Source organism: Schistocerca serialis, unplaced genomic scaffold (genome assembly GCF_023864345.2).
Source record: "Schistocerca serialis cubense isolate TAMUIC-IGC-003099 unplaced genomic scaffold, iqSchSeri2.2 HiC_scaffold_1401, whole genome shotgun sequence".
NCBI classification, from domain to species: Eukaryota; Metazoa; Arthropoda; class Insecta; order Orthoptera; family Acrididae; genus Schistocerca; species Schistocerca serialis.
This window is the reverse complement of record NW_026047627.1, coordinates 279,245-292,287: the sequence shown is the minus strand read 5'-3', so window position 1 is coordinate 292,287 and position 13,043 is coordinate 279,245. Positions and strand designations below refer to the sequence as shown.

The 13,043-nt window shown below is 44.8% G+C and overlaps 1 protein-coding gene across 1 annotated transcript in view; it reads right to left on the bottom strand.

Moving 5' to 3' along the window:
• Positions 1 to 13,043, bottom strand: part of LOC126442704 (uncharacterized) — a 109,103-nt gene that overhangs the window by 15,550 nt on the left and 80,510 nt on the right. The window contains exon 5 of the mRNA XM_050090754.1: positions 8,674 to 8,849. Coding sequence (XP_049946711.1) covers positions 8,674 to 8,849 — 176 coding nt within the window. The remainder of the gene's footprint in view (positions 1 to 8,673; positions 8,850 to 13,043) is intronic.

Here is a 13,043-nt window from a genome sequence, read left to right as displayed (position 1 = left end):
ACTTCCTGATAGATGAGTACTATGTACCAGACTGGGACAAAAACCTGGAACTTTTTCATTCTTTAAAGGATGCATAGTAACACAGCAAACAATCGCAAATCCATTGGTCTTTTTAGCATTTTAGCGCATCGAGATTTCATCTTTAGATTTCGGAGCACTTGAGTGAGACACCGATTATAACTATTTCTTGCAGGTCATCCACTCCGTTCTGTGCTGCTATATCGTTTTAAGTGGTTCCAGACACATCAAACAGCAGGACTGCAGCGCTTGCCGCAGAATACCTCTTTTCCTTATAGAGGAATTTCGTATGCATTGCAAGAGAGTGAACATGTGATATTTATGTTAAGGTAATGAATGACTTGTTCAAATTTGTTGTAGATGATTTTAGACGCTGACATGTAGACATGTCTGTCATGAGCTGAAGCAAAATCTTCCACATTACCACTTGAAAATGGCTCAAAAGGCCGAAACTGCATTTGTAAAACAATTTTTAAAGTCAATGGCGAATATGACGTCCTTATAAAAATAGACATAGAGCTGGGCAGGCAGGAACCGAGAGCCGCCGTCGCAGCCTTACTTCCGCCAGTACCTCAGCCGCTGCCTTCCAGCCGTCACAGAAGCTCCCCTGCACGGCTGGCGGGACCAGCGCTCCCGGAAGGATGGGCACTGCAGTGACCAGAGGCCTCGGGAGTTGCTTCCTGGGCGAATCCTCACTCTGCAGTGGAAAGTGCAGTCACTTGAAACGTCGGGGATCCGACACACGGCTCTGACCTGCCAGGGAGTTTCCTATCTGCATTTGGTGATGTGACATCTGCGATAATTTTCCGTAAAGACTGTATGACACAGGAAGATGAGTTCAGTGGACAAACGTGAATGTACCGTCAAGCAGGTCCACTTATTCAGTCCCTTTCACCTAATCCAACGGCTAAGGACAGCGCGATACGATGACTAAAGCTATTTCAAATCCGTCTTTGCAAATACCAAACATCTGTTTTTATTTCACAATAGGTCTTTCGTTTTACTCATTATACCCTTATCAGTTGTGGCATTTTTATAATGTTTCTGCTTACATCCGGCAGTGTGCATCCCACCATCTCACACCGCTAAGCTTGACGTGCGGAAGTACATGTCTGCTGACGTAAAACTTGACAAAATGACGCTTCACTATTGCATACAAATATTTGTTTACTTGGCTCTGAAGCATTCTCTCGGTCTCGCTTTGTGAGTGGTTGGTGCGGGTCTCTAGTTTGGCAGTGAAAATTATCATACAGAAATTGTTGGCCGTAAAACTTTTTCCTAAGGTCAGTGTTCCGTATATCGATTCGATACATATGTGTCAGGTACACGTTGTGATGAGAATGGAGCCCTCAGAATCGGGTATGTGACAATTTTTTCCTGATTAATCTACGACTGCATTCCCTACAGCCCATCAACGACGGAAAGTTTCCATACTGCCAGACACAATGCAGAACAATCAGTACTCCCTGTACTCCTTGTAGTATGGTCCTTGGTTATCACTGTTACTTGACAACGACGTTGTCAATTAAAGCATGAAGCTGCATCATAATGAGTTCCGTGTGATGTTTGGGTCCCCAGTTTGACCGGAAATCTGTCCCTCCCATAAGACATGTGGTGCCATGGTGCTAAGGCTCGCAAATCATTTCCACGCCACGTACACCAGCACGCTGTTCTGCTTGGAGCTACAGTACCACACCTACGCCACTGACAAGCTGGGACTCAGAATCCGCGCCGTGATAAAATTTATCGTTTGCATGCCACAAATCCAGGAAGTAGATGCATACTGACAATGATCTGAATAAACATTATACGGAGATTTGGTTGCGGAAGAATTTCGGGAAAGGGCTGTTTTTAACATAATGGAGCCGTTCATTCCATAAGGCAACGAAAGAACGGATTTAAATGCAGCAAGGAAGTGAACAAACAATATCCACTGAAACAAGCTCTAAAGAAAATCTCGAAACTTCTGGACAGTAGGGAATGTACTACACAGCTATAATGATACAACACTGACTGCCATATTCAGTTTAGGAGCAAGTGCGTTGTCACACAAAGTGGCAAATCAACAGAGGACGCAATAAATACTCGCCACATGGAGCTGGAGTGTCGACAAGCGGGGCAGACCGCTGCCACGGAAGTCAATCGTCGACAATTTGCGTGCAGAGGCAGGGTCAGTGTGCGACCGATGGCTTTGGCCTGTAGTGCTGGAGCCATTACTGAAGGTACCATGCGAGTCCAGTAACGAAGTGATACGTGAACTGTAGAATAGGCACGAAATGCCGCGCTGCCTAGACTGCGAGGGCGGTACCGAAGTTCCTCCACTGCCGCTGGAGCTCTGTGACCGCCTCCCCTCTTGCATCTCCGGTTTTCGACTTTGTACTGACATCCAACAGAAGATAAACACGCTGGGTCGTATGAATAAACAAGAGAGAGCTCTTACGAGCAAAACATTCGAAGCCATAATCTGTGACGAGAGGGTTCCTTTTTCTCACTACCTCTGCTCCCTGCTGAGTTCTTGGTGTGTGTGGTCTGCCGTGTCCGGCACAGAAAGCACGCGCAGCGTCACGTGTCATTCAGCTCACTCAAACGGGCGACATGTCTGGAACCGGCACCAGTGTGTTCAGGCAGAGTTGCACTACGTTTCATTTTGTTTATTTTATGTGCGGCAACAAATTACTAAGACAATTACGTGCAGCATACGAAAAAGCATTTTCTGTAGATGTTACCGAATTTACAACATGCGGAAAACTTTTCAGTTATAGAAGTTAGGCGAACATTATGCGAACGAAATCGTAAGATTACACGACTTTTTATCTACTCCAAGCCGGAACTCTGTCAGAGTTCTCTAACACGAGATAATTTTGGTTAAATACGGCGCACAGTGTTCTGCTCGCGTGGCAAGCACGTAAGCGCCCCACCAAGCGTTCGTTACGACTAACAGGTCGCTAGGTTTGCAATAAACCAGTTATTAATTTTTCTGGTAACCCTACTTATTTCTAACATCACACTATATAAGACTTATGCTGTGAGAAGACATGATGGTGAACGTCTGGAAAAGTCAGCGACACGGTTGTTTGGTGTAGGCATACAGCTAAATGTTCTCGTACGTCAGTCTGAAAACTTGGGTCTACTAAATAGCAATAAAAATGTTTCAATTTTCACTTCTTTTGAGAGGTAGTCCGCAGATAATGTTCTTATTGTCAAAGCGATATTAACTTCTACAGCTCCTCAATTCAGCACTTCGTTCGGCTATATATTTCTTTTTCTGCCTCCCAAGCAATATGAATTCTGCCATCATGTAGGTGAAACTTAACAGAACTTACTCAGCCCGAAGAATGCTACAGATCTCGCTTCAATATTTTCCGGTTGTGAGAAGCTCCTCTCTTCTTTGTTTTGAGCAACATCCCTCACCCTTTTACTCGCGATGAGCACATTCTCGGCTGGAGTATATTCTCTGACTCGCTTTACTCATGTGAACCTCAAAATGTCGTCCCAAAATTTCCAGTACGAAGTATATCCTCCGTTTTACTGACACGCCCCACTATACTTCGCCAGCACCTCAGCTCTCACCTGGACTCTCCCAGTGGTTCTTCGCCGATCATCTCCCACCCTTCGTCGTCGTCTTCACTGCTTCACCACTCACAGAGAGCCGTAGTCTGGCAGCCCCTTCGCCACTGCCTCCGTCAAATGCTCCAACACCGTCGCCACCACCTGCGCCACCGTCGACTCCCTCTCCAGCAGCGTCGCTGCCTCTGTCGCCAACACCGTCGTCAGCCCCAAACCGCGGCCCGCCCCAACGCCCCCACCACTGCCGGAGCCAGAAGTTCCAACCACATCCACCACCACTGTAGCTTCGTCACCGCCGTCATAAACTCCTGTCAATGTCCCTATCTACTCCCAACTGGGGCCACCTATTACACCACAACCCCCATGCATGCAGTCATAAGACCAGACAAATGAAATAGAATAGATAAAACCTCACGATTCCAAATGAAACCAAGCCAAAAATGATTTCACTAAATTTACGGACATGAAACCAATAATTCCTCTCAACTATCGTCTTTTGTATCTACATCTACATACATAATCCGCAAGCCACCGTGCGGTGCGTGAAGGAGGGTACCCTGTTCCACAACTAGTCGTTTCCTTTCCTGTTCCGCTCGCTGACAGAGCGAGGGACAGACGCCTGTCTATATGCCTTCTTACGAGCCGTAATTCCTCGTATCTTATCTTCGTGGTCCCTACCAGAAATGCATGCTGGCGTTGTTAGGATCGTTCTGCAGCCAGGTTCTCTACACTTCCTCAGTTGTTTTCTTCGAAATGAGCGTCTTATTCCCTGCTGAGCTCCAGAAGCATATACGTAACACTTGCATGCTGATCGAACCTCCGGTAAGAAATCTACCTGCTCCCCCTGAATTGTTTGGATGCCTTCTGAAGTGGACTGACAAGGCAGCCAGTCCACAGTGACGGGTAGCCGAAAGAAAGGCACGCGTACACACACACGCCGACGGGCGTCAAATACTGGAACAGGCTACGTAATTAATGCTATGAAGAAAAGTACGTAGCTGGATTAATACTTATCTTTAATCAATCATTGTGGTACATCGCTCTTGACTATACACAGGAGACTTTAATTACAATCACTGTAAGGCTACTGGCGCCTTGCTAGTTGGTAGCCATTAACTTAGCTGAAGGCTATTCTGTCTCTCGGCTAATGAGAGTGAAAGGCTTTGTACATCTAGTCGCTAGCTAGGTCGTCCGTCCAACTGGGGCGAGTGCTTGTTCGTATCACGAGACCTGCCGTGTGGTGGCGCTAGGTCTGCGATCACACAGTGGCGACACGCGGGTCCGACATGAACTAAATGGACCGCGGCCAATTTAATCTACCACCTAGCAAGTGTGGTGCCTGGCGGTGACACCACAGCTTCTTTCAATCCGACCTGGTGCAGATCCCAAACACTCGAGCAATGCTGAACAAGAAGTCGCTCTGGCGTCCTATACGGGGTCTCCCTTACACACGAACCACACTTTCACAAAACTCTCGCAATAAACCCAAGTCGACCGTTCCCCTTCCCTACCAGAATCCTCACATGTTTATTCCATTTCATCTCGCTTCGCAACATTACGCCCAGATATTTCAACTAAGTGACTGTGGTAAGCAGAACACTTGGAGTGCCGTATCCGGATATTATGGGTTCGTTTCTGCTACTCATCCGCTTTCTTCTACAGCAAGAGCCACCTGCCATTCATCACACCAACTAGAAATTTTGTCGACGTCATCTTGTGTCAACCTGCAGTCACTCAACTTATTCCATGTGCTCGTTCTTCCGTTAGCACCCCGCAGTGGGACACCGTGTCAAATGCTTTCGAGAAATCTAGAAATATGGAATCTGCCTGTTGCCCTTCATCCATAGCTCTCAGTGCATCATGAGAGAAAAGGAAAAGGTGAGTTTCACAGAAGCGATGCTTACCAAAACCGCGTTGATTCGTGCACATAAGCTCCTTAGTCTGAAGAAAGTTGATTATGTTCGAACTGAGAATATGTTCAAGGATTCTGCAGGAAACAGGTGTTAGGGATATTGGTCTGTAATTTTGTGGGTCCGTTCTTTTACCTTTCTTATACACTAGAGTCACTTGCACTTTTTTCCATTCGCTTGGTTCTTAGCGCTGATCGCAAGATTCGCGGTAAATGCAAGCTAAGTAAGGGGCCAATGCCGTACACTACTCTTTGTAAAACCAAACTGGCATTCCATCTAGGCATTGCCACTTATTTATTTTCAGCTGTGTCAGCTGTTTCTCTACGCCAGCGGTACTCATTACTATGATTTCCATACGGGACTCTGTGCGATGGTCAAACGACGGCACGTTTGTACCATTCTCCTGCGTGAACGATTTCTTAAACGAGGAATTTTTAACTTCGGCCTTCCTTTTGGAATATTCTACCGCCAAAAGCAGACTGGTCAACGTGTGACTGAATAGATTCGTTAGATCCGCTTAACGATTTTGCAGAGGACCAAAACTTTTTCCGCTTCTCCGGTGGTAGCTGTTGTATGCTTCGCGCACGGATCTTTTCACAGACGTACGAATCTCTACAAATCTTGCTGTCCTCATTTGCGCGTTCTCTTTTGAACCGAGAATGTAACAGCATTTTGTTCCTCAGCATTTTAGGAATTTTGTTATTAAAGCACGATGAGTCTTTCCCGCCCTTGATCCGCTTAGTAGTCGCATACTTTCCGGATCACGATTTACAGTCTCTTTAAACTTTAGCCATAATTCCTCTATGGCCATAATTCTGGAATTAAATGATTGTATTTTATTGTCTACGTGAGACGCTGACAACAGCATATCAATTCTCCTAGCGTTCTCGACTGATTTACTGACTTTCGTAACCATAGTCGCTATGATGACATCACGATCACTAATCCCCATATCTATGCTGACGCCATCGATAAGGTCGTGCCTGTTTGTGCTGGCTGACGAACTAGCTGCTCAACACAGTTGTCGGAAAACGTGTTCAAAAGTCCTTCACAAGACTGTCTTTCTGCACGACCTGCAGTGAATCCATAGACGTCCCAGTCTGTACTCGGTAGGTTAATGTCACCGCCAGCTAGTGTCGCGTGACCTGGATATTTATGCAATGCTAACTATTTACCTTCATTGAATGACTCCATATCTGTCCCAGCGGAGTCGGTTGGGTGGTAAAAACATACAACAACTGATATGGTTTCACCTAGTCCTGTTATGTGCGACCACGTAACTTCACTATTGCACTCAAATTCAACCTCAGTAAAGAGAATATTTTTTGTCAACTGCAATAAACACTTCCCCTCCTACGGCGTCGAATATGTCTTTCCGATAAACATTCCAAGACTCGCTAAATATCTCAGAGTTGTTTTACTTTGGGTCTTAGCCAGCTCTCAATTCAAGAATAATTTGAGGCTGAGAACGTTCATGGAGGAGAGTAAATTTGGGAACTATGTTACAAATACTTCGACAGTTGACTGATAAAAGTTTCAGAGTCGAACTAACTTTACTCTGAAAGCTATCTGATTTCCTTAAATGTGTACCAACTGGCGAGTGTTAATGAGAGTACCTCAAACTACTGGCTAGCCTGAAACCCCCATGTGCACTCCACAAGTACTCTGCTATCCGATTAGCTGCTTCCTTTGTGTAGTGCACCCGTGTCTTGAAATCTACCCATCTCCGATTTTCAGTTCACCTTCCCAATTACTGTTACCTTCATTCCCACTGCCCGACACAATATCGATAGTTTTATCCCGTCACACTATCTGCATGTGTCCGTACACAGTGAACCGGTAACCCACTCACAGTTCTGATGACAGATGTGGAGTAGGAAACCAAAAATCCCCACACAATAAACATTGTGGAGTAACAATACTGTTCCTCAAAAACAGCTCCAGTAGGCTACAAATCATGTTCAATCATCCTGCATCATTCTTTATCCTGAGTGTGTATTTTACCACCCTGACCGTGGTCTGTGCTACTGCCTGTCTCTGTCCAAGCCATCCTATAGCACATAATTTCGTTCCTCACACTGACCACTGCCTCTCCACAACTGTATACCCACATCAATTCTCATGATGAACTTAACTGTGGATGTCGGTTGATCACCTTCGTTTCAGAAGACCTAGTCCATTTCCCAGACACACTCATCTCAAAGTGACTCCCCTACCGACCTCTTCAGATATAACTGCAGAAGTCTTTCATCCTATTGATAGTAATCACGACTGAGTCTAACTGTCCATCGTAATCCATGTTCTCCACCTCCATAGCTATCCCACAATAAGCCACCTGAAAGAATCCAGCAACACCGCCACAATACCTGGGGTGTCTGCTGGGAGCTTGCCCATTCCCACATAGGAAGCCACCTGGTCACCCTCCATAGTGCCAACATATCTCCTACAATACTCCATTCCACGGCCCCATATGTCAACCACTCGAGAGACTATTCCGCTTTCCTCCCGCTCACAACCTCCACTATTTACGCTCTGTACTACGGACTGATTTAAACACACCAACCACAGGACAAAATATAAGAACGATGGCTATCCGCTTCCTTCCCTCATCGCTGCTTAAATTTTTCCTCCATCTATTGAGATGAACATGACTTGTGGCCTCTTTTCCTCACCGACTGGATGCCAGTATCTGGACTAGAGTCGCTACTACATGGTATTACCGTAATTTCTCCCGAAGTGTGTTTTTTTTTTTTTTTTGTCCCGAATAAGACGAGGACACGCTCACTTTTCGTGTTAGGTTCCACATCATTGTTTCCACAAATTATGAAAACTTCAGAAGTGTCTGTAACCATCAATACTTTCTCTAGTAAATGCAGTAACATCGTTTATTGTGTCAGTTTTCTCCGCTGGTCTGTTACGTAATACGTGGCACATTTTAAGACACAATACGAATCAAAATATCGAAGGCTAAACGGAGTCAAAAAACTTTGTGAATCACGAGTTTCTTTAACCATGTTCTTCACTACTGTCTGTTAGTGCTAGTTCTTTACGTCATTGTGAATTAAATGATCCCTGTGTTTTCTATAACTTTAATGAATACTTCCATGGATAAAAGTGAGATAAACTCCAATAAACCATAGTGAGTACGACAGACATTTGAGTGTACACTGGTTTATACCTGAGTATCAAGTCCCCTGGCCCGTCCTTGTCTTCTTCCATCTCGTAGTGCTCCACCTGTTTGCTGGCGAATTGCAAGTCCTGTAACCATCCGGTTAATTTCGTGCGCAGCATGTCTTTCACACGTTCCATGTCCTTAATCCAACCGTGGAGTTGCTGATCACTTGCGTGGTTACCCTGAGACACACAGAAAATAGTTCAAATTACTTTCATAACATCCACAAGCAGCAGCCTGTCTTAATATACAGTTACATGTAGCACTATTACATGACACTGAAATTACTGCCAGCGCATGAGTGTAGTACATTCAGTTTTGTACAGGCATAAAAACATTAACGCACAGCAGATGCCTAGTGGGGTTTTATTAAATAAATACAGTTCTCAAACTGTGACATCAGATAAGAGAGGTGCAGATATTTCTTGGTATTTGACATTACAGACGTCTGAATGTATGAATGAATACTCCCGTGACGATGTATCCAACTGAAATGTTCTGGAGCTGCCAGCAGCGTCGAGTCCCTACGTGTAAAGCCACATGGCGTGGCTGGAACTCTGAGGAGATTCTATTCAAACTTTTGAACGATTTTCGAAAGTAGAATGGCCAGACTGTTGACAAATCCGTCAAAATCCTACTCGTTACCAACGCTGTGAGAAACCTGAACACATGTTATGACCTTCTACAAACGCAACGATAGACATCAGCCGCTCCATATCTGAAACATTATCTCAGTTAACTGTGCACACACGAAATGTCAGTTTGACTCAAAATTTTGTAGCATTTGTCTGTTGCCTGGCTGATCGCTTTTGCCAAAAATTTGCGTTTGTTGCTCGTCATCGAACACGATGTCGTCTGTATCTGAACACGTCTCGAATATTGCAGATTTGAAGGAATGTATTGACTGTCCGAGTGTTAAGATCATTTTTTCTGGACCATTTTTGGGGTACGAAGTTCACATTTATGTCACATATTAAGGTCTATGCTCCTTTGGCGTTGTACATATTGTAGGCTTCTAAGTCACTGCAATAAAGATCTGGCCATTTAATTACACATTTTCATACTTGAAAAGTCACTCACAAAAATCTATACGGTGCTCCCTGTTGATTTAGAATCATGACATTTTGGAAGAAGGCAGATTTCACAGTGCAAATAAAGGAAAAATCTTAAAATCCGTAATTGGTAACTATATAACTCAAGAAAATACTTTTCGTATTATTTTTTATCAGTCTGTCTATTTGTCTGTCCATCTGTTACGAATCTTTTTCTCTGGATACGTTCGGGGTATCATGTTCAAATTATGTCACATACAAAGGTATACGGACCCTTGGCGGCGTAAAAACTGTAAGCTTATAACTGACTCCAGTCAACAGATACGGCCGTTTATGTCTCGTGTTTTGATAATCTAAAACTCTGTCATCGAAACCTATAGGGTGCTCTCCATTGACTTGGAATCGTGAGATTTGGCAACAACTTCCGGTACAAGTAACTTGTTAACTTGTAATTATATCACATAAAAATGTCGTTTTCGATTTGGACATACCTTGTATTCATGACCTGTTGAAAGTATAACATACGAACATTACTGCATCCAAACATAAAATGTATGTTGTATTCATGATTTAGTACGTAAACGGAAATGTGTTATTAAATGTTCTCTCCCTACATACAGAAACTAAAGTCCTCTACTTGCTTGTTCTTGTTTGTTTGGGTTGGGCTGAGGAAATAACGTAGAATTTTTGAACCGATCTTGGTATTCCTGGGAGCAGTATCTTGCCAGTAAAGTTACAGAGTCTCGATAACAGGCAAAAATCATTGGGAATCTCGATTCCCAGGACGGGGAGTTTGTACAGAACCCTTAGTGCGTGAGTCCCTCTCGCACTTGCCCATTCTGTTTTCCTTTCTTCTGTCTACCCTAGCATCACCCAGTATGTTGTTGTGGAAGGTGAGTGCTCACCACAGACATGGGTGCCGTCGGGAGAGTCTGAGGGAAGTGGGACAGAACTGCTCTTGTTCTCTGTAGGTGGAGTCTCCAATCCTTTTGGGTCACACTGAAACAGGTGACAGTGGTTCCACAATAGATTATATTGAGATAGGGAACCAATACTCGAAAGTGCATATTTATTGTGTTAAGGACATACACAGCATACACCACCTAACAACAATGTAGCTCATAGCAATTCTTCAAAGTAACGACTGTCAGTCTGAATGAATACATGTACTGCAATGATGGCTGCAGTTCTTCACACCCTTGCAAAGATCTCGGGTGTCCGTTGTGCACTCGAACAGTAGCAGCTGATAAACAGTGTACACACCTGACCACCAAACGGACCTACTGCGCACAACTAGGCTCGTAGCACTCAAGCACCGCAGTGGCGCATTAACCTGTGCCGCAAGCACACCACTGACCCTGCTGTCAGCTGTCCATTGCATCAGATAGCTTGTGTCGCGTTCATGGTGAGGTGTGTTGCTGTGTACAGTGCACAATGAGTAATCAAAGATGAAATGTGCAAGCACTGGGACAAACGGATTTTGAGCCCTATGTCTGCTTGTGTCAATCCAGTATCGTTCACTGCGCTGCAGTGTTTAACTTCATACAGTTTGTATTGTTTGTGGATGAGGCCTCATTCATCCGTAATGTTGTTTTTAAAAGCCAAACAGGCACATCTAGAATGAGGACAACACCCACGCCACCCATATCGGCCAACAGCAAAGATTCTCAGTCAAGGTATTTTAGGGCATTATCCAAGATCATTCCACTTTGATGTTAATGTTTGCAAGCACCTGAAGGATACTGACACTCATTGTAGGACTGGAAAGGGGGGGGGGGGGTCCTCTCTGATGGCCATTGCGATCGCTGGATCTTACAACCCTCGACTTCATTCTCTGAGGTTATGTACAAAACACCTGTAGATACAGCTGAAGACCTGCTTGCCTGGGTCCAAGCTGCCCGCCTCCTGGTACAACATTGTTGCTCACGGGCGAGGCCGCCACGACGAGTGCGGCTGCTTCATGTTTAAAGATGATTAAAGGTGTACCTGTTGTCACACGCATCGACTCAGTCTGTCTTTCGTCAAGTTTCTACACAGTTGTCACTTCTGCCCAGCTGCTCAGAACAATGAAGTGTGACATGTCTTGGAAGACAGTAGCGTGATTGACTCGATTCCACTATCGCAGTAGCCGCCACGATACAGGAATGACCTGTGAGGATATGCTGACATCACTCCGAAACTGTGATCACAGAGAGAGCGTCATGCACGTCAAAGGTCGTGAGATGGTGGTGTGAATGTGGGATATTTTCAAGAACACTGCCATCCTGAATTTGGAATCATTCAACTGTATGTCAGTCAGACACCTTAGGCAAGTGTACGGTGGTGGAGAGAAAAATGGATTTACTTGTGTTGCAGATATGTGCAAATATTATTTTCTTAATAAAATTTTTGTACTTATTTAAATACTCCCGAGCTCATTTTTTACAGTTCTTTTGTCAGCTATGTTTATTTACCAGGCGGCATCTACACTCTGTTTGGAGAACTGTCGAGATGATTTCCCAAGTTTCTACAATGTGTCACTCAAAACGTAGCCGAACAGCAGCTACTTGTAGCCAGCATATTCCATTTCACGCATTTCTGTCACAGCACAATCCCACTCGTTTAATATGTGGAAGGTCTTCTTCTTACGAGAAATAAACCCGTTTGTGCTGCCTTGCGTCCACGCTTGGTAAGTAATGAGAGCAGTTGAAAGTTGAGAGAGGCATGTTCAAATGTGTACCAACACGCTGGGCACTGTCACAATGCGCTATGTGTAAGTAATGTTAGTGGGGAGAGCAGAAGTGTGATGAACTGCGACTTGAATTGCTGATCAGCGCACGCTGCGCGGCTGAAGGGTTTTGTAAACAGCCCTGCGGGGGGCGACCCGAGTCTTTCTCTCTCTCCGACTGCCAGCCAGCCCTGATATCGGAGTCAAGCGCTCGTGCGGTATCCGTGACGACGATGGTGACTGCAGTCAAGGCCACGCACGTTGGATAACAATGATGACGCCGCACTGTTGTCACTGTTTACCGACGACGGTGTGATGTCATTCATGATGGTCACCTTGGCTGAGGATGAAAGCAAGTATACATATTTTCTATAGTGTTTTTGTTTATACACTACTGGCCATTAAAATTGCTACACCAGGAAGATGATGTGCTACAGACGCGAAATTTAAGCGACAGGAAGAAGACGCTGTGATATGCAAATGATTAGCTTTTCAGAGCATTCACACAATGTTGGCGCCGGTGGCGACACCTACCATGTGCTGACATGAGGAAAGATTCCAACCGATTCTCATACACAAACAGCAGTTGACCGGCGTTGCCTGGTGAAACGTTGTTG